Source organism: Mobula birostris, chromosome 20 (genome assembly GCF_030028105.1).
Source record: "Mobula birostris isolate sMobBir1 chromosome 20, sMobBir1.hap1, whole genome shotgun sequence".
Classification (NCBI taxonomy): Eukaryota; Metazoa; Chordata; class Chondrichthyes; order Myliobatiformes; family Myliobatidae; genus Mobula; species Mobula birostris.
In genome coordinates this window covers 877,542-902,541 of record NC_092389.1, presented here as the reverse complement: position 1 = coordinate 902,541, position 25,000 = coordinate 877,542, and the positions used below count along the sequence as shown (strand labels likewise).

Genomic DNA, 25,000 nt, shown 5'->3' with positions numbered 1-25,000 from the left:
AGGAGTATAATGCTTGAAGGGTAATAGAACACAGAACAATACAGCACATTACAGGCCCTTCGGCCCACAATGTTGTGCCGACCCTCAAACCCTGCCTCCCATATAAGCCCCCACCTTAGATTCCTCCATATACCTGTCTAGCAGTCTCTTAAACTTCACTAGTGTATCTGCCTCCAACACTGACTCAGGCAGTGCATTCCACACACGAACCACTCTCCGAGTAAAAAACCTTCCTCTAATATCCCCCTTGAACTTCCCACCCCTTATCTTAAAGCCATGTCCCCTTGTATTGAGCAGTGGTGACCTGGGGAAGAGGCGCTGGCTGTCCACTTTATCTATTCCTCTTATTATCTTGTACATCTCTATCATGTCTCCTCTCATCCTCCTTCTCTCCAAAGAGTAAAGCCCTAGCTCCCTTAATCTCTGATCATAATGCATACTCTCTAAACCAGGCAGCATCCTGGTAAATCTCCTCTGTACCCTTTCCAATGCTTCCATATCCTTCCTATAGTGAGGTGACCAGAACTGGACACAGTGCTCCAAGTGTGGCCTAACCAGAGTTTTATAGAGCTGCATCATTACATCGCGACTCTTAAACTCTATCCCTCGACTTATGAAAGCCAACACCCCACAAGCTTTCTTAACTACCCTATCTGCCTGTGAGGCAACTTTCAAGGAAAGTTGTAATAGCTGTTCCTAAACCTGGGGGTGTGTGACCTAAGGCTCCTGTACCTCCTTCCTGGTGGTAGTAGTGAGAAGGGCACGTGGCCTGGATGGTTGGGGTCTTTGATGATGGATGCTGCTTTCCTGTGGCACTGCTCCATGCAAATGCACTCGGTGGTGGAGAGGGCTTTGCCTGTGATGGACTGGGCTGTATCCATCACTTTCTGTCACCGTTTTCATTCCTGGGCATTGGTGTTTCCATAGCAGGCCTTTGTGCAATCAATCAGGATACTCAATAGAAGAATGTCAAAGCTTTCGGTGACATGCTAAACATACGCAAACTTCTAGGAAAGTAGAGGTGCAATCACACCATCTTTGTGATGGTCCCAGGATTCTCTGATATGCTTCACAGCTACTGACCCTCTCCATTTCCATTCCCTGAATGAGGACTAACTCATGGACTTTTCTTCCGCCTTCTTCCTCCTGTATTGATAATCTACTCTTTGGTTTTGCTGATGTTAAGAGAGAGGCATTGTGGCCCCATTCAACCAGGAGCCACACAATCATAGATAAAAGGTGAGTAGAGCAGGGGTCTGAGTGCAGCCCTGTGGTGTACCAGAGTTGATGGTGATTGCGGAGGAAATGTTGGTTCGATTCCTGTATGTGCCCTCATGGGAAATGTCACCCAGTCTGATTTTTCCCATTGTTCTTTGGGGCAGATTAGCATTAACTTGCCTACTTCCTGTGTGGGGGGGGGGGGATGTTATGCAGCTGCTATGGAAACAGATTACACAAAGGACACATTACGGGGATATTAGAGGTGAATTGTATCCCCCAAGAGTACTTGGGCATGTCAAATCATCAGAAGTGAATAAATGGTTCATATTGAGCAGTGTTATCACTTTTTGATTTTAAGAGAGTTGTTGCTCATTTTAAATAAACAAATCATGAAGTTACCTGTTAATCTGCTCTAGAATGGCCTTCGAAGTCATGGAAACCCTCGACATGGACTTTTGCTCTCCATGATGGCAGGAATGGCCTTATCAATGTATCTCTTCAGAGTAACAGTAACCACAGAATCTGCCAAGGTAACTACAGTAATAATTTTTCTTTTGACTGCAAGTGTTTCCATTTCTGCCAAATGCAGAAGGTTATTGTAGATGCCCCGATGCACTGCGGTGTGGAAAGTTCAAATGATGTCTCAGTCAGTGCGAATACAATGCAGCTAGTGTTCTCTTCCTGCTATGCTTAAGTTCTATAGGTGTTCACTTCCCAGATGGGTACCTGAATATTATCCATTTGAGCAACCTTGTGAAATCCTGTCTGGGCAGAACTGGCAACCCTGCCTTGCATGGAAGGAAGGAACACAGTTGGCAAGGTTGGCACTGGGGTGCTGTGTTCAACCTCGTGGCTTAAAGCGAGGACAGGATGGAATGCTCTGGCTGCTATTTCCTTGATGGTGGGTGGATGTCTGAGAGATCAAGATATTTAAATGTTGGTTGGAGTTTCCTCGGTGGGAGAACGAAGAATAAATTTGTAATCTTAAAAAATTAGTCCGGTCATTTGGATATGAAAATTGCCTGACGATAGATACAAGAGAGTAATACTGTAGAATCTTTGACATTTTTGCAGATTCCAATCCCATGAGTTTGTAGTATTGCCTAGGCTTTGGGTGGGGATAAAAGAGAATACTTCCCCTGAGTGTGGGTAGTTATTTCATTATTCAGACTCAATTGATTGCTTTGATGCTCGTACGTTAAGGTGTGGCACCAGAAATGCGCAGCAATGATAGAAATTACCCAAAGGGAGCAGAGAATAAAAGTTACTTTGTTGTTCTTTCCATCTACCAGTCTGACTACCTTCTTCTTCTTTTGTTTCCTCAGGAAACTGAGTTCTGGACATTAATCTTCAAACCTCTGACTCAGATCACTAACTTAACAGAAGATGAGGTCTCTCTCTCTCTTGCTTGCTCTATCTCCCCTTACTTTGCCTTCCCAAATTTTCTGAACATCCTTTCAATAACTTGTAAATTTCCTATTTTAATTTTAGTGGAAAAATCTCTTAAAAGTAAATACATTCTCCTCCGAGTTGCACAAAGGTTGATTGTGGGAACTTGTAGTAACTTTTAAGATGTTGTGAGTTTGAAACAACATACAGGATTTAATGTAAGTGACCCGTAGATCGTGGTTAAAGTGTATTTTTAAAACAAAATGGACCTAATCCAATTACTAGTGTTGAAACAGACTGTACGATCATTTGCTTGGATCTGAACCTTGTCCCAATTTACTTAAAGTAAACAAGACTCTGACCTGGAACAGCTTTACAAACTTTTTAATGCCATCAGAACAGTGTTGAGTCATCCTAATGTTCAATGGTCCTTTGTGAGGAGGAGTTCTACTGGGTTTACTGTATTGTGACCATGTTAGTGCAATTGCATTTTGTCACCTCTTTAAAGATTATGTGGCAAGTGTGATGTATTCTGTTTCAAAATTATGTGGCTTGCTATTAACACCCTTAAAGGGACACATTACAATATAGGTAGGATGCTTCCAGCTGGTAAATATACCTGCTGCTTACCAATTCGATGTTGCAGTGAAGTGTTTCTCAGTTCATATGACATACAATGCTTGGTCTTGGAGAGATCCTGTTCCCCTTTTATTTCCCAGAACCTATTTTTCTCTCACATGCTCACCAGTTTCTCCCTGCTCTCCTAGCATCCATCTACATTAACCATAGTAACTCACAGAAAATGCTGGAGGAACTCAGCAGGTCAGGCAGCATCAGTGGAGGGAAATGAACAGTCTAAGTTTTGGGCTGAGACCTTTCTTCATGTAGGGTATCAGCCCAAAACATCAACTATTTATTTCCCCTCCATTCCCCTTCAGTATTTTGTGTGTGTTGTTCAAGATTTTCATCAGCAGAGTCACTTGTGTCCTTTTCTAGTGAATCCCTCACCATTTTTATAGAAATACACATGGACTGTCACCATTTAGCTCAAACAGTTAAGGCTGTAGCCTACGCTGTTGCAAGCATTTATACTTGTGAGTTGGTGTGTCTGCATCGCTCTACAATTCACCGCCAAAACGCTAGTTGGCGGTGGGGTTTCTACGCCACTGTGTTGAGTTTCTTCGTGTTGAAACTCAACACGAAGAAACTCAAAACTTCAAACAATGGCGACTGAAACTGGAGGAGGGTGAATTTTCTGTGCTTCTCCGGCCACTGAGAGACATGGATGAGGAAATGCATTTCAAATATTTTCAGATGTCAGCAGGTAGATTTGACGATTTGGTTCATCGTCTCCAACCATTTATTTCGCATCAGTATACGCACAGTTTACTCAGAGACTCCCAATCACCAGTCGAGTTTTAGCTTCAGGTGAAGTCAACAGGCTGTAGCAGCTAGCTACAAACTGGCATCAAGCACAGGGTCCTCCATAATTTCGGAGGTCTGTAAAGTTTCATGGAAAACACTGCAACCAGAGTTCCTTCCCTGCCCTTCAGTCGCCCAATGGGAAGCTGTTGCAGCGTCGGAGGAAATGCGATGCTACCAGGTGGACCAATCACATTTGTTGCAGTCTGCATCGCCATGACGCGTAGTTACATTTTTGGGGAGGTGTGCGTCAGGCTATGGCGTAGAGTACGCGGCTATGACGTAGATTTGACGCAGAAGTATAAATTGACCTTTAGTGCTCACCACCAGTCCATTGTAATGATAACACTTTCAAATACCATTGTATTGAGAATACAAAGGTGTTCTCTTTGCAAGCAGACTTCAGCACTTCAACGTAGTGACTCCCCACCAGTTTCTCTAGAGCACTGAGAGGTGGGGAACTGAATGTTAAACACTTAAAATATTAGCTTTATTTGTCACATGTACATTGGAACATTGAAACCTACAGTGACACTTGCCTGATGAAGGGTACTGGAATGAGATGTGGACTGTTTATTCATTTCCATAGATCCTGCCTGACCTCCTGAGATCCTCCAGCATTTTGTGTGTGTAACATACAGTGAAGTGCATTGCTTGTGTCAACAGACAACACAGTCTAAGGTGTGATGGGTAGCCCGCAAGTGTCACTATGCTTCAGGCGCCAGCATAGCATGCCGATAACTTTCTAACCCTAACTCGTACATCTTTGAAATGTGGGAGGAAACAGGAGGACCTGGAGGAAGCTCATGTAGTCATGGAGAGAATGCATAAACTCCTTGCAGGTAGCAGTGCGAATTGAATCCCATTCTTACAGCTGTTACTATAAGAATTATGCTAACCACTACACTACCACACCACCCAAAATGCCAAGCCTCCTAGCAATGCCCATCTCCTAAGGTCATAGAGTCACAGAAAAGTACAACACAGAAATTGCCCTTTGGCCCATCTAGTCCATGCCAAACCATTTAAACTGCCTACTCCATGGGACCATAGTCCTCCATATCCTTATGATCCATATACCTATCCAAACTTCTCTTAAGTGTTGAAATCAAGCTCGCGTGCGCCACTTGCGCTGGTGGCTCATTCCACACTCTCATGACCTTCTGAGTGAAGAAGTTTCCCCTCATGTTTCCAATAAACTTTTCTCATTTCACCTTTAACCCATGACCTCTGGTTGTAGTCCCACCCAACCTCCGTGGAAAAAGCCTATTTGTATTTACCCTATCTACACCCCTCATAATTTTGTACACCTCTATCAAATCTCCTCTCAATCTTCTACATTTCAAGGAATAAAGTCCTAACCTATTCAATCTTTCCTTATAACTCAGGTCCTCCAGATCCAGCAACATCCCTGTAAATTTTCTCTGTACTCTTTCAACCTTATTTACATCTTTCCTGTAGGTAGGTGACCAAACTGCACACAATACTCCAAATTAGGCCTCACCAATGTCTTATACAACTTCAACATCACATCCCATTTCCTGTACTCAATCCATTGATTTATGAAGGCCAATGTACTAAAAGCTTTCATTATGACCCTATCTACCTGTGACGCCACTTTCACAGTACCCTGGTCACTCCTACCAAACTGCAACACCTCATATTTGTCTGCATTAAATTCCATCTGCCATTTTTCCAGCTAATCCAGATCCCTCTGCAAGCCATGATAATCTTCCTCACTGTTCACTACACCCCCAATCTTGGTGTCATCCGCAAATTTGCTGATCCAGTTAACCACATTATTATCCAGATCATTGATACAGATGACAAACAACAATGGACCCAGCACTGATCCCTGTGGCACACCACTAGTCACAGGCCTCCAGTCAGGGAGACAACCATTTACTACCACTCTCTGGCTTCTCCCACAAAGACAATGTCTAATCCAGTTTACTACTTCAAAGTGAATGCCAAGTGACTGAACCTTCTTGATCAACTTCCCATGAGGAACCTTGTCAAGTGCCTTACTAAAGTCTATGTAGACAATATCCATTGCCTTGCCTTCATCCACTTTCCTGGTAACTTCCTCGAAAAACTCCTAAGATTGGTTAGACATGACCTACCATGCACAAAGCCATACTGACTATCCCTAATCATTAGTCCATATCTATCCAAATACTCATATATCCAGTCCCTTATTTCTGCTAGCGCCCCAGCAATTTCTGCACTTGCCTCCCAAAGGGTCCAAGGGAATATCCTGTCAAGTCCTGGGGATTTATCCGCTCTGATTTGTCTCAAGACAGCAAACACTTCCTCCTCTGTAATCTGTAAAGAATCTGTGAAGCTGATGTCACTTTGCATCACTTCTATGGAATCTGTGTCTGTCTCCTGAATAAATACAGATGCAAAAAAAAAATCCATTTAAGATCTCCCCCATCTCTCTTGGCTCCTTGCACAGATTATCATTGTGATCTTCCAGAGGACCAGTTTTGTCCCTTGCAATCCTTTTGCTCTGAAAATAACTGTGGAGTCTGTTAGGATTCTCCTTCATCTTGTCTGCTTGGGCAACCTCTTGCCTTCTTTTAGCCCTCTTCATTTCTTATTTAAGTGTTTTCTCGCATTTCTTATACTCCATAAGCACTTCATTTGTTCCTACCTGCCTATACCTGCTATGCAACTCCTTTGTTTTTCTCTTAACTATCTCCTGAAAAACGAGGTTCCCTTCTCTTGTTATCTTTACCTTTTATTCTGACAGGCACGTACAAACTTGTACTCTGAAAGTTTTGTTATTGAAGGCCTTCCACTTACCAAGTACACCTTTGCCAGAGAACACCCTGTCCAAATCCACGCTTGCCAAATCCTATCTGATACCATCAGAACTGGCCTTTCTCCAATTTAGAATCTCAATCCGTGGACCAAGCCTATCTTTTTGCATATTTACTTTGAAACTAATGGCATTGCAGGCACTAAATGCAAAGAGTTCCCCTACACAAACTTCTGTCACCTGCCCTGTCTCATTCCCTAATAGCAGATCCAGTATTGCGCACACTCTCGTTGGGATTTCTACGTAATGAAGAAAACTTTCCTGAACACATTTGACAAACTCTATCCCATCTAGTCCTTTTACAGTATGGGAATCCTAGTCAATATGTGGAAAGTTAAAATCAACTACTATAACAACCTTATGTTTCTTGCAACAGTCTGTGATCTCTTTATAAATTTGTTCCTCTAAATCCCTCAGACTGTTGGGTAGTCTGTAATATAGTCCCATTAACGTGGTCATACCTTTCTTATTTCTCAGTTCCATCCAACATGCTTCACCAGACAAGTTCTCCAGTCTGTCCTGACTAAGCACTGCCATGTGTCATAATGACTGCAGTATCATAATTCCAGTGTTGATCCATGCCCTGAACTCATCTGCCTTTCCTACGATACTTCTTACATTGAAATATACGCAGCTCAGAACACTAGTCGCACCATGCTCAACCTTTTAATTCCTGACATTCAGGTCTTACCAACATCTGTCTCCACAACCTCTCCACTGTCTGGCACTCTGGTTCCCATCCCCCTGCAACTCTAGTTTAAACCAAATCCCCCACCCCCACCCCTTTTGCAGACTAGCAAACCTTCCTGCTAGGATATTAGTCCCCCTCCAGTTCAGGTGCAAATTGTCTCTTCTGTACAGGTCCCACCTTCCCTTGAAGAGAGGCCAATGATCCAAAAATTTGATGCTCTCCCTCCTACACCAACACCTTAGCCACTTGTTAAACTGCATAATCTTCCTATTTCTGGCCTCACTAGTATGTGGCATGTGTAGCACCCTGCAGGCCCTGCCCTTTAACCTAGCACCTAACTCCCAGAACTCCCAATGCAGAACCTTGTCACTTTTCCCAGCTGTGTCATTGGCACTGACATGGATCATGACTTCTGACTGCTCACCTCCCACTTGAGGACTCAATCCAAGATGTCCTGGACCCCAGTGCCCAGGAGGCAACATACCATCCGGGGATTTCTGTTCCCCTAACGAACAAATCCCCTATCACCACAGTTCACCTCTTCTCCTCACTTCCCTTCTGAATCGCAGTCAGACTCAGTGCTGGAGACCCGACTACTGTGACTTTTCTCTGTTCAATCATTCCCCCCCTCAATCATTCCCCCCCCCCCCGACAGTATCCAAAGTGATATATCTGTTGTTGAGGGGGATGGCCAAAGGGGTACAACACACTGGCTCCTTAACCCCTTTCCCCTTCCTGACTGTCACCTAGTTTCCTGTGTCCTGCACCTGAGGTGTAACTACCTCTCTATGTGTCCTGTCTATCACCCCCTCAGCCTCCCGAATGATCCCGAGTTCAAAAATGCAAACACGAGGAAATCGGCAGATGCTGGAAATTCAAGCAACACACACAAAATGTTCATCCAGTTCCAGCTCCAACGTGGATTGTTAGAAACTGCAGTTGGATGCACTTCTCACAGTAGTAATTGTCAGGGACACTGGAGGACTCCCTGCCTTCCCACATCCCTGTAAGAGGAGTATTGAACTATCCTGCCTGGCATCTCTACTGTTCTAACTGAACAGACATAAAGAAGGAAAATCAATAAACTGAGAGGGAGAAAAAAAGCTTGAACTGCAGCTTTTTTTTTTAACCTTCCCTCACTGAAGCCTGGAAGTGCTAAAGCCTCAAAATCTCCACTCTAACTCTGGCCAGTCCAATGAGAGCCGCTCTGACAGTGGTTACTCCACTTGCCTCTGCCTTACTTTAATTTCTCCCTGCCAATCAATCCCAAATGCTGATTGGCTGCTGCTCAAAGCTCCAAACTGCCACAAGTCACTACCTTTTCCACTCAATCGACAAACCTGAATGGATTGCATCTTCTCAAGTCGAATTGCATTTATATTTGCTCTGTATATTGAGTCATTTTCTCCCTCCACCCTTTGTTTTCTCTTAGTTATGGATTCTGACTTTGGGAGCCATGTTTGGGTTCTGTTCGTATGGGCCAATTGCACTGTTTGGAGTGATTGCCAATGAGTCTGCACCTTCTAACCTGTCCGGCACGTCACATGCCATTGTTGCTCTCATGGCGAACGGTGAGTCCAGAACTGAATACCTGTTGAAACTGGCTATTATGACCAGTTTTTAATACAGGGAAAATTGTTGAAGTCATCACTGCCAAATGGCTTTGTTACTGCCTGAATTTGGACACCTTGTGTGGAATTTGAAGTTTCTTATTGTAGAAAGGAACAGTCTAAAGGACCATGTTAGCCATATTTGTCATGTACATTGAAACATAAGACAAGACAAAGCAGCAGAAATCGGCCATTCGGCCCATCGAGTCTGCTCAGCCATTTTATCACGAGCTGATCCATTCTCCCATTTAGTCCCACTCCCCCGCCTTCTCACCATAACCTTTGATGCCCTGGCTACTCAGACACCTATCAATCTCTGCCTTAAATACACCCAATGACTTGGCCTCCACTGCTGCCCGTGGCAACAAATTCCATAGATTCACCACCCTCTGACTAAAAAAAATTTCTTTGCATTTCTGTTCTGAATAGGCGCCCTTCAATCCTTAAGTCATGCCCTCTCGTACTAGGCTCCCCCATCATGGGAAACAACTTTGCCACATCCACTCTGTGAACATTCGAAATGTTTCTATGAGGTCTCGCCTCATTCTTCTAAACTCCAAGGAATACAGTCCAAGAGCGGACAAACGTTCCTCATATGTTAACCCTCTCATTCCCAGAATCATTCTAGTGAATCTTCTCTGTACCTTTTCCAACGTCAGTACATCCTTTCTTAAATAAGGAGACCAAAACTGCCCACAGTACTCCAAGTGAGGTCTCACCAGCGCCTTATAGAGTCTTAACATCACATCCCTGCTCCTATACTCTATTCCTCTAGTGAAATGGAGTGAAATGTGTTGTTTGGAGCTAATCAATGCACCATATGCCTTTAACAAAGTCAACCTGCAAAGCAACTTTGAATGCCCTATGGACTTGGACCCCAAGATTCCTCTGATCCTCCACACTGCCAAGAGTCTTACCATTAATACTATATTCTGCCATCATATTTGACCTACCAAAATGAACCACTTCACACTTATCTGGGTTGAACTCCATCTGCCACTTCTCAGCCCAGTTTTGCATCCTATCAATGTCCCACTGTAACCTCTGACAGCCCTCCACACTATCCACAACACCCCCAACCTTCATGTCATCAGCAAATTTACTAACCCATCCCTCCACTTCCTCATCCAGGTGATTTATAAAAATCACCAAGCGAAAGGGTCCCAGAACACTCCCTGAAGCACACCACTGGTCACCGACCCCATGCAAAATACGACCCGTCTATAACCACTCTTTGCCTTCTGTGGGCAAGCCAGTTCTGGGTCTACAAAGCAATGTCCCCTTGGATCCCATGCCTCCTTACTTTCTCAATAAGACTTGCATGGAGTACCTTATCAAATGCCTGCTGAAATCCATATACACTATATCTTCTGCTCTACCTACATCAATGTGTTCAGTCACATCCTCAAAAAATTCAAACAAGCTCGTAAGGCACGACCTGCCTTTGACAAAGCCATGCTGACTACTCCTAATCATATTATGCCTCTCCAAATGTTCATAAATACTGCCTCTCAGGATGATCTCCATCAGTTTAACAACCACTGAAGTAAGACTCACTGGTCTACAATTTCCTGGGCTATCTCTACCCCCTTGAACAAGGGAACAACATCCACAACCCTCCAATCCTCTGGAGCCTCTCCCGTCCCCATTGATAATGTAAAGATCATCGCCAGAGGCTCAGCAATTTCCTCCCTCGCCTCCCACAGTAGCCTGGGGTACATCTCATCCGGTCCCGGCAAATTATCCAACTTGATGCTTTCCAAAAGCTCCAGCACATCCTCTTCCCTAATATCTACAAGCTCAAGCTTTTCAGTCTGCTGCAAGTCATCACTACAATCACCAAGATCCTTTTCCATAGTGAATACTGAAGCAAAGTATTCATTAAGTACCTCTGCTATCTCCTCCGGTTCCATACACACTTTCCCACTGTCACATTTGTTTGGTTCTATTCTCTCATGTCTTATCCTCTTGCTCTTCACATACTTGTAGAATGCCTTGGGGTTTTCTTTAATCCCACTCACCAACGCCTTCTCATGGTCCCTTCTGGCTCTCCTAATTTCATTCTTAAACTCCGTCCTGCTAGCCTTATAATCTTCCGGGATATTTCTGATCGTGTCCAAGATATCCTGAAGTGGGAGGGTGAGGAGCCAGAGGTCGTGGTACATATAGGTACCAATGACATAGGTAGGAAAAGGGATGAGGTCCTGAAAGGAGAATATAGGGAGCTAGGAAGGGAGTTGAGAAAAAGGACCGCAAAGGTAGTAATCTCGGGATTACTGCCTGTGCCACGCGACAGTGAGAGTAGGAATGCGATGAGGTGGAGGATAAATGCGTGGCTGAGGGATTGGAGCAGGGGGCAGGGATTCAAGTTTTTGGATCATTGGGACCTCTTTTGGCGCAGGCGTGACCTGTACAAAAAGGACGGGTTACACTTGAATCCTAGGGGGACCAATATCCTGGCAGGGAGATTAGCGGGGGCTTCTGAGGTGACTTTAAACTGGAATGGTTGGGGGGTGGGAATCAAATTAAAGAGGCTAGGCGTGAGGAGGTTAGTTCACAACAGGGGGATGGGAACCAGTGCAGAGAGACAGAGGGGTGTAAAGTGAGGGTAGAAGCAAAAAGTACTAAGGAGAAGAGTAAAAGTGGCAGGCCGACAAATCCAGGGCAAGCATTAAAAAGGGCCACTTTTCAACATAACTGTATAAGGGCTAAGAGAGTTGTAAAAGAGCGCCTGAAGGCTTTGTGTGTCAATGCAAGGAGCATTCGTAATAAGGTGGATGAATTGAAAGTGCAGATTGTTATTAATGATTATGATATAGTTGGGATCACAGAGACATGGCTCCAGGGTGACCAGGGATGGGAGCTCAACGTTCAGGGATATTCAATATTCAGGAGGGATAGACATGAAGGAAGGGGAGGTGGGGTGGCGTTGCTGGTTAAAGAAGAGATTAACGCAATAGAAAGGAAGGACATAAGCCGGGAAGATGTGGAATTGATATGGGTAGAGCTGCGTAACACTAAGGGGCAGAAGACGCTGGTGGGAGTTGTGTACAGGCCACCTAACAGTAGTAGTGAGGTCGGAGATGGTATTAAACAGGAAATTAGAAATGTGTGCAATAAAGGAGCAGCAGTTATAATGGGTGACTTCAATCTACATGTAGATTGGGTGAACCAAATTGGTAAAGGTGCTGAGGAAGAGGATTTCTTGGAATGTATGTGGGATGGTTTTTTGAACCAACATGTCGAGGAACCAACTAGAGAGCAGGCTATTCTGGACTGGGTTTTGAGCAATGAGGAAGGGTTAATTAGCAATCTTGTCGTGAGAGGCCCCTTGGGTAAGAGTGACCATAATATGGTGGAATTCTTCATTAAGATGGAGAGTGACAGAGTTAATTCAGAAACAAAGGTTCTGAACTTAAAGAGGGGTAACTTTGAAGGTATGAAACGTGAATTAGCTAAGATAGACTGGCAAATGACAGTTAAAGGATTGACGGTGGATATGCAATGGCAAGCATTTAAAGGTTGCATGGATGAACTACAACAATTGTTCATCCCAGTTTGGCAAAAGAATAAATCAAGGAAGGTAGTGCACCCGTGGCTGACGAGAAATTAGGGATAGTATCAATTCCAAAGAAGAAGCATACAAACTAGCCAGAGAAAGTGGCTCACCTGAGGACTGGGAGAAATTCAGAGTTCAGCAGAGGAGGACAAAGGGCTTAATTAGGAAGGGGAAAAAAAGATTATGAGAGAAAACTGGCAGGGAACATAAAAACGGACTGTAAAAGCTTTTATAGATATGTAAAAAGGAAAAGACTGGTAAAGACAAATGTAGGTCCCCTGCAGACAGAAACAGGTGAACTGATGATGGGAAGCAAGGACATGGCAGACCAATTGAATAATTACTTTGGTTCTGTCTTCACTAAGGAGGACATAAATAATCTTCCGGAAATAGTAGGGGACAGAGGGTCCAGTGAGATGGAGGAACTGAGCGAAATACATGTTAGTAGGGAAGTGGTGTTAGGTAAATTGAAGGGATTGAAGGCAGATAAATCCCCAGGGCCAGATGGTCTGCATCCTAGAGTGCTTAAAGAAGTAGCCCAAGAAATAGTGGATGCATTAGTGATAATTTTTCAAAGCTCGTTAGATTCTGGACTAGTTCCTGAGGATTGGAGGGTGGCTAATGTAACCCCACTTTTTAAAAAAGGAGGGAGAGAGAAACCAGGGAATTATAGACCAGTTAGCCTAACGTCGGTGGTGGGGAAACTGCTGGAGTCAGTTATCAAGGATGTGATAACAGCACATTTGGAAAGCGGTGAAATGATCGGACAAAGTCAGCATGGATTTGTGAAAGGAAAATCATGTCTGACGAATCTCATAGAATTTTTTGAGGATGTAAGTAGTAGAGTGGATAGGGGAGAACCAGTGGATGTGGTTTTTTGGATTTTCAAAAGGCTTTTGACAAGGTCCCCCACAGGAGATTAGTGTGCAAACTTAAAGCACACGGTATTGGGGGTAAGGTATTGGTGTGGGTGGAGAATTGGTTAGCAGACAGGAAGCAAAGAGTGGGAATAAACGGGACCTTTTCAGAATGGCAGGCGGTGACTAGTGGGGTACCGCAAGGCTCAGTGCTGGGACCCCAGTTGTTTACAATATATATTAATGACTTGGATAAGGGAATTAAATGCAGCATCTCCAAGTTTGCGGATGACACGAAGCTGGGTGGCAGTGTTAGATGTGAGGAGGATGCTAAGAGGATGCAGGGTGACTTGGATAGGTTGGGTGAGTGGGCAAATTCATGGCAGATGCAATTTAATGTGGATAAATGAAGTTATCCACTGGTGGCAAAAATAGGAAAACAGATTATTATCTGAATGGTGGCCGATTAGGAAAAGGGGAGGTGCAACGAGACCTGGGTGTCATTATACACCAGTCATTGAAAGTGGGCATGCAGGTGCAGCAGGCGGTGAAAAAGGCGAATGGTATGCTGGCATTTATAGCGAGAGGATTCGAGTACAGGAGCAGGGAGGTACTACTGCAGTTGTACAAGGCCTTGGTGAGACCACACCTGGAGTATTGTGTGCAGTTTTGGTCCCCTAATCTGAGGAAAGACATCCTTGCCATAGAGGGAGTACAAAGAAGGTTCACCAGATTGATTTCTGGGATGGCAGGACTTTCATATGATGAAAGACTGGATGAACTGGGCTTGTACTCGTTGGAATTTAGAAGATTGAGGGGGGGATCTGATTGAAACGTATAAAATCCTAAAGGGATTGGACAGGCTAGATGCAGGAAGATTGTTCCCGATGTTGGGGAAGTCCAGAACAAGGGGTCACAGTTTGAGAATAAAGGGGAAGCCTTTTAGGACCGAGATTAGGAAAAACTTCTTCACTCAGAGAGTGGTGAATCTGTGGAATTCTCTGCCACAGGAAACAGTTGAGGCCAGTACATTGGCTATATTTAAGAGGGAGTTAGATATGGCCCTTGTGGCTACGGGGATCAGGGGGTATGGAGGGAAGGCTGGAGCGGGGTTCTGAGTTGGATGATCAGCCATGATCATAATAAATGGCGGTGCGGGCTCGAAGGGCCGAATGGCCTACTCCTGCACCTATTTTCTATATTTCTATGTTTCCAGATCTCTATCATTACCTAGGTTTTTGAACCCTTCATCAGCTTTTCTTTTCTTCTTGACTAGATTTACAATAGCCTTCGTACACCACGGTTCCTGTACCCTTCCATCCTTTCCCTGTCTCATTGGAACGTACCTATGCAGAACACTGTACAAATATCCCCTGAACATTTGCCACATTTCTTCCATACGTTTCCCTGAGAACATCTGTTCCCAATTTATGCTTCCAAGTTCCTGCCTGATAGCTTCATATTTTGCCTTACTCCAATTAAACGCTTTCCTCAACTTGTCTTTTCCTATTCCTCTCCATTGCTACGGTAAAGGAGATAGAATTGTGATCACTATCTCCAAAATGCTCTCCTACTGAGAGACCAGAGACCTGACACCTGACCAGGTTCATTTCCCAATACCAGATCAAGTACAGCCTCTCCTCTTGTAGGCTGATCTACATATTGTGTCAGGAAACCTTCCTGAACACACCTAACAAACTCCACCCCATCTAAACCCCTTGCTGTAGGGACATGCCAATCGATATTTGGGAAATTAGAATCTCCCACCACGACAACCCTGTTATTATTATTATTACACCTTTCCAGAATCTGTCTCCCTATCTGCTCCACGATGTCCCTGTTACTATTAGGTGGTCTATAAAAAACACCCAGCAGAGTTATTGACCCCTTGCTATTCCTAACTTCCACCCACAGAGACTCTGTAGACAATCCCTCCATGGCTTCCTCCTTTTTTCTGCCGCTGTGACACTATCTCTGATCAACAGTACCACACCCCCACCTCTTTTGCCTCCCTCCCTGTCCTTTCTGAAACATCTAAAACCCGGCACGTGAAGTAACCATTCCTGCCCCTGAGCCATCCAAGTCTCTGTTATGGCCACAACATCATAGCTCCAAGTACTGATCCACGCTATAAAATTCTAAATTTGTGTATATTTACAAAATACAATTAAGTTGGTCAGTGAAACTATTGAAAATCTTTTCTTTGTACTTTTGTCAGTTAAATAAAGGTTCACGTGAATTAACATATCACAGATTTTTGTTCTTAATGCATTTTGGAAAATATCCCAACTTTTCTGGAAATGGGGTTTGTAGTTTAAACTCTCCCCAGTAGCCTTAGCAAACCTCCCCGCCAGGATATTGGTCCCCCGGGATTCAAGTGTAACCCATCCTTTTTGTACAAGTCTTGCATCTGTCTCCCCAGGCCGTTTCTTCAAATTGGTGCCTTTGGGTCTTTTTATCTAAAAGAGAGGTTTTGAGGGCTTGCTTTCTGCAAAACAATGCTCCTGACTCTACACTACTGTCTCAGTTCCACTTTGGAATTGGAGTATTGATGCATGGATAGAGGTACAAAGAAAAATGTGCCCTTTGGACAAAGAATTCCACAATGATGGTACTTTGAGGTGGTATTATGAAAAACAATGACAGAATGCAGAATGAAGTGTTATAATTAAAGTGCAGTGAAGGCAGACTTATAGTGCAAGGCCATAACAAGGTAGATTATGACGGCAAGAGACAAATCTATTGTACTAGGGGACCGTTCAATAATCTTCCAAGAGCAGAATAGAAGCTGTCCTTGAACCTGGTGGTACACTGTTCATGCTTTTAGACTTTTGTATCTTCTGCCCAATGAGAGGAGGGGGAAGACAGAATGGTTAGGCTGGGTGGCTTTACCAAAGCAGCAAGAAGTATAGAGAGTCCAAGGAGGGGATATTGGTTCCTATGACATGCTGAGTTGTGTTCACAGCTCTCTGCACCTTTTTGTGGTCATGGGGAGAGTTCTCTGCAGTTTCTTGCGGTCACAGGGAGAGCACCTGGAGGTCCACTTAATATTTTTGATCTTGGATCTCTGGCCTGGTACCTGATCCCACAATATTCTGACTGAGAATGTCACCGACATATTGCAGTCCGCAGTCATTTGACCATACAGTGGTTGACAGAATAGCTGAGATCTCGTCCCCTGCTGATTGTAGTTCGGGTTGCCTAATCAATATTACAACTGGGCAAGAGTCCAAAGCACAAAATGCCACCGAAGAGACGTCATTGGCTGGCTGCTGATATGGTAAATGAAGCTCATATTGTGGTGTAACCAGAATTAGTCAACCATTGAAGCATATTATTGGGTGCAAAGTAAAAGAATTTTGTCCTGCCTTGCAATACTCCCTAATGCCACTAAACACCAGAAAGACATTGTTTCTTTAGCAGGAGCGCAAATACAAGTCAAACTGATTTTACATTACACTTGAACTGGAGACGCTGTTGGTGTTTCTTCATTGACAACCCGTCCCTGCTTGTGTCCCCCACAGTGGGAGGTTTTCTGGCTGGCCTCCCGTTCAGCACGATTGCGAAGAAATACAGCTGGAACACGGCCTTCTGGATCGCTGAGCTCACGTGTACTGTCACCACCGTGGCCTTCTTCCTGCTGAGGAACATCCGGACGAAGATGGGCCGTCTTCCAAAGAAGGAAGATTGAAAATCTAGAAATGCTCCACTAGTAGAGAGCCTTATGCTTTGATTATGTTGGTAAAAGTTCATTAAGTGAGTGCACTTCTGTCAACAACATTACTTAGTCTGTAAGGAGTGGGTCCTATCACAAGCTTACCACTTCCTCCTTTTCCCAAAGTCTTCATTCACAATAAGATTCACAAACATGTGGATCTTGATATCTTTTATCAAGCCAAGACCCTTCATCGGGACCTGAAATGTGTTGGTCTTAGTCCAAAGTACCAACCATTTATTCCTTACCATAGATGCTGCCTGACTTGCTGAGTCCCTCCAGCATTTTGTCTGTGTGTTGCTCAGGATTTCCAGCATCTCATGTTGTAGATGTCAGCAAGTTACTGAATTTATAGTGTGTAACGTTTGTTCAGCTGCGGGTCTCTTTTATCTGGCCTGGAGAGTATAATTTCCTTCACACCAGGAAGGCTGTGGAAGACCTTATGCCAGTGCAATAAACCTGAGTGGGTGTGTTGGTTAGCCTACGTTTTATCAGAAATCCTCTCCAACAAAATCAAATGTGAACAAAACACAAGGTACTGAGTTAAGGAGAGAGGATGAGAATGAAGGGTGATCTTGCAGAGGTGCATCAAATGATGAGGGGGCTAGATTATGGTGAATGCTTAATCATCTTCCCAGGATTGGGGAATTAAGAACTAGAGGGCATAAATTTCAGGTGAGAGAGGAGAGATTTAATGTGAATTTGAGGGCAACTTTTTTCACCCAGAGAGTGGTCAGCATATGGAACGAGCTGCAAGAGGAAGTGGTTGAGGCAGGTACATTAACACTTGAAAGCTATTTGGATAGGAAAGGTTTAGAGAGAAATGAGTCAAACATGGAGAGGTGGGAATCTTGGTCGGCACTGATCAATTGGGTTGGAGAGCCTTGTTTCTGTGCTGTATCTTGACCTGCCACTCCTGTATGCAAAGTCACCCGATTTAATTCCCTGCAGCAAAATGATATTCTCATCAGGGTGCAGGATATCGATTTATTTGTGAGCTAGATCTCCAGCTAATTTGTGTGAATGCTGACACTTCCTCTCTCCATATCAGGATACAGCAAAGAACAAAGGAGAGCGTGGCTCCTAGTGCCTGCTCTGCCGTTCAGAAGGATCAAGACTGAACATCTTCCTATGCTTCACTCTTTCACACTATCCCCTCTCTGTGGCTAAAATTTGTATTGCATATTCATAAGTAACTGAATACAGATAGTCTGAAGTATAGAACACTGCAGCACAGTAACAGGCCATTTGGCCCTTCTAGTTCATGCCAACCTGTTTCTCTGTCTTGTCCCATTGATCTGCACCCAGACCATAGCCCTCTGTACCCCTCCCATCCATGTACCTAACCAAATTTCTCTTAAATGTTGCAAATGAACCTGCATCCAGCATTCCCACTGGCAGCTCATTCTACACTGGCACCACCTTCTGAGTGAAGTTGTTTCCTCTAAACATTTCACCTTTCACCCTAAACCCATGTCTTCTAGTTCTAGTCTCACCCAACCTCAGGGGAAAAATACCCTCAGAATTTTGTATACCCCAACAAGATCTCCCCTCATTACCCTACACTCCAGAAAATAAAGTCCTAACCTATTCAACCTCTCCCTATAAACTCAGGTCTTCAAGTCCCAGCAACATCTTTTTAAATTTTCTCTGTACTCTTTCAATCCTTTCTGTAGGTAGGTGACCAAACCTGCACACAATACTCCAAATTAGGCCTCATTGTACAACTTGAACATGAAATTCCAACTCGCATACTCAGTGATAAAGGCCAATGTGCCAGAAGCTCTCTTCATAACTATCTACCCATGACACCACTTTCAAGGAATTATTGATCAGTATGAAGTGATGGGGAATTCTGAGAACTTCTCTCCACATCACCACCACAAAGGTTAAATTGTTATCTTTGGATTTTGGTCCCATTGTGATCATGGATTCTTTTCTTTCCCATTTATTCATTCATGCCACATGGCAAGACTGGTTGTTAATTGGGCACCCCGAACTGAGCGACAGGGGTTATTGGAGCCAAATATATTGGGGAGCTGGGGGGGGGGGTGAGGGTTATAAAATTGGTTATTTTGGGTCAAGATGGCAATTTGCTCCTTGAAGGATATTAGTGAACCAGACGATTTTCACAAGAACCTGGTACTTTCATGGTTACCAATTAATTAATTGTGTGATTAATTTGTTGATTAGTTAATTAGTGGAGTTTAAATTCTCAGTTGTTGTAGTCAGATTCAAACTTGTATCCCTGTCCAGTAACACTCCCCGGGGCCCTGTCATTCACGGTCTTATCTTGCCTGCTTGACTCTCACCTATATATAGATTGCTTTGTTCAGATACAAGACCGAGCCAAGATTTCTCCAATTCATTTTCGTATTCAGTAGGCTATGACCCCTAGATGTTCCTTCACTACAAGTTATTCATTTCATATTTGATATCTTTAAATATCTTGCTCCCCAGATAGTTGTATGACATAATCTTATTAAAACTATTCTGAATATATTTTATGAATTTATTCTCCACATTTCATACTATACATTTGGTATATTCATATTTATATTCTCATTCTTTCTTCTCTCTCTCTCTCTCTCTGAAATTGCAATGCCTCATTACTACTACATTATGTATTACACCCTCATTGGCAAATGTACAACACTATACCCACTAGTGTTTATATATAGTTTATTAGCTGCTAAACTGCTTCTACATTGATTTTATGGTACTGTTGTTTTACTAAACAAATGTTCTGGAAAATTTAGTTCCCAACCTCACATTTCCACAATGGATGTCAAATTCTAACTCATTCATATCTACTAATTTAACTTTTTTTTAAATGAAAAAACTCCTGCTGCTGAAAAATAGCTGCTTTTTATTTTAAAGTTAAATGAATAATTAGTAGTTTAATTCCAATTATTCACTATATAAATTTTATATATGTAATGAATAATGATACAAATATGAATAGGGATTAAACCAAGATTATTCATCTAGCTTTTTAAAATGAAAAAACTGTATAGATGAGTGATAATAATTCTGAATGTGATCCTATCCTGAATGAAGTGCAAGTTCAGATTGTTTTTTGATAACTGTTTCCTATATTTCTTGCTCACCATTGCCCTATACCTGACCCACTATTCTTCTGTTCAACAGCTTACAGCAGGCTTTAAAATGTGTTAAAAACTTGAATGTCCCAGCAGTAACAGCTGGTTTCTGGTCTTGCCTTGAGAATTTAACATAATGGACATTTGATTGGCAAATGAATCAACATCTTAATTAACTCCAATTCTTGCTAGTTCACTTTGCCTATTAAAAGAATACACTACCTTCTGTATCGCAAACACGAGAGATTCTGCAGGTGCTGGAAATTCAGAGTAACACACACAAAGTGCTGGAGGAACTTAGCAGTCCGGGCAGCATCTCTGGAAAAGATAAACAGTTGTCGTTTTGGGTTGAGACCCTTCCTTCTATTAACTGAATGGCTAAGTGTATGGCTTCTGGATGGAATTAATCTCCCCTTTTTAAAAGAATAGTTTAAGTAACGTATAGTTGAGCTTTTACTGTTCTGTGTATTTGGCAGGGTCATCACAAACAGGGCTTTTTAAAACATTTAATGTAAACAGTAACCAATAAATTTTACCCACTTGTTCATTGTTTGACCTCAGCGTGCTAATGAGGGAGGGGTGGGTGAAAAGGAGGGTGAACTTGGAACTGCCACGTTTGGTTCCTGTAATACCTAAGGGAGCACTCAGTATTGAAGCTTTGAAATTGCACGGCTTTCATTTGGTGTTGGGCACGTGGCCAAGTGGTTAAGGCGTTCATCTAGTTACCTCAAGGTCACAAGTTCGAGCCTCAGCTGTGGCAGCATGTTTGTGCCCTTGAGCAAGGCACTTAATCACACATTGATTAAGTCTGTGCGAGGAGTGGCACCCCACACAGACTTCCAATCTGTGCCTTGTAAGGCATGAAAATGCCCAACACAGGCCTCTCATGGTCTGAGTCGACGTTCCTTCCCTCCCTCCCTCCCTCTCCTTTTGGAAGATTTTGTTTTGAAGTGTAGTTGCCTGGAGTCTACAGGGAATGCAATTCTGCAGGCTCTCTTCTAGCACTTGCAAATTTTGACCTTGAGTGTTTTAGAATAAAAGTTGGTATTACTGCAAATTGATGATCTAAGAGTGGTTCCAGCTTGCACAACATTGGCCAATCTGGGCTTCAACTGGGATTGTCTAATCATCAATAACAGATAATTTTATAGTCATACAGCACGGAATGGCCTAATTCTGCTTCCAAGTCTAATGGAAACAGGCCCTTCAGCCCAATTTGCCATGCTGTGAGCATTATATTTCCTGTGAGCATCTGTGCCAGTCTTAATGTTGTGGATTTAACATGCTAAGGTTCTTTTTTAATTAATATATAAAAAATTAAGCAGGATTAAATCTCAATATGATCACATATCAAATTCATTAAACAACCTGGATAATAAATGTAAATATGTGAAAAATAATTATGTATAATATAATTTTTACCTCTGGTAAATGAAGGCTAATGCAATGTAAATAGAGTGACTGGGTCAGAGCCGAAAAGTAGAAACAGGTTTAATACTGCCAGCTCAGCACAAAATGAATGTAACACCCAATCAACACTGAACCTTACAACAACCTTTAATTATCAAACTGCCAACGATTACTTTCCATCCCCCATATTAAAAAGTGCTTCATTTTCGGATGGTCAAGGAAGCAGCATGCTATTCAGAAAATAACCGCAGTGTGTAGACTCTCCTGTGATAGCGACTTTGCAACCGCATTGCTTCTATCACATTCACAGGAAAACAACGGCCAGTGAATGGATCCCCAGATGGGCCAGCCTGCAGTCAAGGGTGACGGATTCTTGCTACATGGTTAGGATTGCGAGAAGGAGGTTGCAAAGCTCAATGTACAACTTGGGCAGGTCTTCTGATCCTTTAACCACAAAGAGATGCACTGTGTCCAAACAGAAACATGGAAAATTACAGTGAGAATGAGGGAAAATGCACATGAAGTATTTTACAACATACACTTAGTGGCCACTTTATTAGGTACACCTGCTTGTTAATGCAAATATCTAATCAGCCAATTATGTGGCAGCAACTCAATGCATAAGAGCCCACATACATGGTCAAGAGGTTCAGTTGTTCAGACCAAACATCAGATCTAAATGGCTTTGATCATGGAATGATTGTTGGTGCCAGACAGGGTGGTTTATCTCAGAAGCTGCTGATCTCCTGAGATTTTCACACACAACAGTCTCTATGGAGCTTACAGAGAATAATGTGAAAAACACAAGGAAAAAAATCCAGTGAGTGGCAGTTCTGTGGGCGAAAACACCTTGTTAATGGGAGAAGTCAGAGGAGAATGGCCAGACTGGTTCAAACTGACAGGAAGGTGACAGTAACTCAAATAACCACATGTTACAACAGTGGTGTGCAGAAGAGCATCTCTGAATGCACAACATGTCAAACTTTGAAGTGGATGGATACAGCAGCAGAAGACCATGAACGTACACTCAGTGGCCATATCTATCCCACAACTAACACTATAAAGACTACAAGTTATAGTCATAGAGTGATACAGCACAGAAACAGGTTCTTTAGCCCAACTGTTCCAAGGCAACCACAGTATCCTCCCTTCTAGTTCCAGTTGTCTGCATTTGGCCCATAACCTTACAAACCTTTCCCCTCTATGAACCTATGCAAATTGGTGTTCAATGTTTCGACTGTACTCACTTCGACCATGTCCTCTGGCAGCTCATTCCATGTACTCACTACCCTCAGTGTAGAGAAGTTAGACTACCTGACATTTTCTCACAATCCCATATTATGAGGATTCTGATGGCAAATGCACCAGTTTTAAGTTGGACCTGGACAAGCCAGAGGTTCTGGACTGTGTGAAGAGAGAGTTGGATACATTAATCACAGCCACAACAACTCCTGTCCCTGGGGAAGGAGCAACATCTGATTCTACCCAGAATCATTATGCAGCTGCAGGAGGGGATCCAGAGTAAATCAAATTAATGACCAGGTGGTGCAAAGGAAAATAAATAGGTGGCACTTTGGCAAAGCAAAATGTGCCCGAATTTTGGATTACTGGATAAATATCTCTAACATTGCCTAATCTGAGAGGACATCTTTTTAAGATGATTGGAGGAAAGTACAGAGGAGGATGTCAGAGGTTTTTTTTAAAACCACAGAGAGTGGTGGGTGCGTGGAACAGGCAGATACATTAGAGATATTTAAATAACTCTTAAATAGGCACATGGATGAAAGATTAATGGAGAGCTATGGAGGAGGGAAGGGTTAGATTGATCATAGGGTTTGTTTAAAGGTCAGCACAACACTGTGGGCTGAAGGGCCTGTGCTTTGGTGAAATATGTTCACTGTAGCATACCCACAGTAACACATACAAAATGATGAAGATGCCTGTTTTCTTTCTTCTTCCTTTCCAGTCCAGTTGAAGGGTCTTGGCCCAAAATGTCGACTGTTTATTCATTTCCAAAGATGCTGCCTGACCTGCTGAGTTTCTCCAGCATTTTGTGTGTGTTGCTCTGGATTTCCAGCATCTGCAGAATCTCTTCTGTTTATGATTAATGTAAAGGAGCCCTTAGGAGGCAGTGATCATAATATGATTGCATGTTGCAATTTGAGAGGGAGAAACAAAAACTACATGGGTCAGTATTGTAATGGTATAAAGGGAATTATGGAGGCATGAGAGGAGCTTGCCCAGGTGGATTGGAGGGGGATACTGGCAGAGATGACTGAAGTTTCTTGGAATAATTCACAAGGCACAGGATATGTCCCATAGAGGAAGTTGTTCTCAAATGGCAGGGGTAGGCAACCATGGCTGACAAGGGAAATTAAAGACTGCATAAAAGCCAAGGAAAGGGCATATAAGGTAGCAAAAGTGAGTGGGAAGTTGGATGACTGGGAAGCTTTTAAAAATCCAACAAAAGGCAACTAAAAAAGCTATCAGAAGGGAAAAGATGAAATATGAGGGCAAACTAGCCAATAATATAAAGCAGGATACTAAAAGTTTTTTCAGTTATATAAAGGGTAAAAGGGAGATGAGAGTTGATATTGGACCACTGGAAAATGATGCTGGTGAGATAGTAATGGGGGACAAAGAAATGGCAGATGAACTTAATGGGTACTTTGCATCAGTCTCCACTGTGGAAGATACTACCCGTATGCCAGAGGTTCATGAGTGTCAGGGAACAGGAGTGAGTGCCATTGCTATTACAAAGGAAAAAGTGCTAGGCAGACCGAGAGGTCTTAAGGTGGATAAATCACCTGGACCAGATGGACTACATTCCAAAGTCCTGAGAAAGGTTGCTGAAGAGATTTCTTTTTAAGCTTGTTGCGCCAGTCAGCCATTCTTGTCTGGCGCGTGGCGTCAGGATTGGTCTCCTTTTGGATTAACCGGGTCACGATATGAACGTTCCTGACTCGTCCTTTTTACAAGGCCGAGTGGCTAGCTCAACACCCAACCCGGCACGGATGGAAAGCATGCTCGGGGTGTGACCCGACTTGGATTCGAACTTGGAAGCCTTCGCTCTGGAGTCCAGCGCTGATGCCATTGCACCACCAGCCGGCCAGCTGAAGAGATAACGGATGCATTGGTCATGATCTTTCCAGAATGGCTTGATTCTGGCATGGTCCCTGGGGACTGGAAAATTGCAAATGT

The 25,000-nt window shown here is 43.2% G+C and overlaps 2 protein-coding genes across 8 annotated transcripts in view; one reads left to right on the top strand and one right to left on the bottom strand.

Annotated features, from left to right (window-relative positions):
- slc37a4a (solute carrier family 37 member 4a) overlaps positions 1 to 21,446 on the top strand; it is a 65,989-nt gene extending 44,543 nt beyond the window's left edge. Inside the window, exons 6-9 of one of the 3 annotated variants that reach the window (XM_072283830.1) lie at positions 1,638 to 1,751; positions 2,547 to 2,612; positions 8,980 to 9,118; positions 17,098 to 21,446. In XM_072283830.1, the coding sequence (XP_072139931.1) occupies positions 1,638 to 1,751; positions 2,547 to 2,612; positions 8,980 to 9,118; positions 17,098 to 17,264 (486 nt within the window). In that variant the 3' untranslated portion in view covers positions 17,265 to 21,446. The remainder of the gene's footprint in view (positions 1 to 1,637; positions 1,752 to 2,546; positions 2,613 to 8,979; positions 9,119 to 17,097) is intronic. The other 2 variants (XM_072283831.1, XM_072283829.1) reach the window with 2 other exon arrangements.
- Positions 21,447 to 21,844: 398 nt separating this feature from the next.
- LOC140212721 (E3 ubiquitin-protein ligase DZIP3-like) overlaps positions 21,845 to 25,000 on the bottom strand; it is a 187,596-nt gene continuing 184,440 nt past the window's right edge. For 3 of the 5 annotated variants that reach the window (XM_072283828.1, XM_072283823.1, XM_072283825.1), the window contains one exon: positions 21,846 to 22,264. In XM_072283828.1, the coding sequence (XP_072139929.1) occupies positions 22,184 to 22,264 (81 nt within the window). In that variant the 3' untranslated portion in view covers positions 21,846 to 22,183. Of the gene's footprint in view, positions 22,265 to 25,000 lie in introns of all 5 variants that reach the window. The other 2 variants (XM_072283827.1, XM_072283826.1) reach the window with 2 other exon arrangements.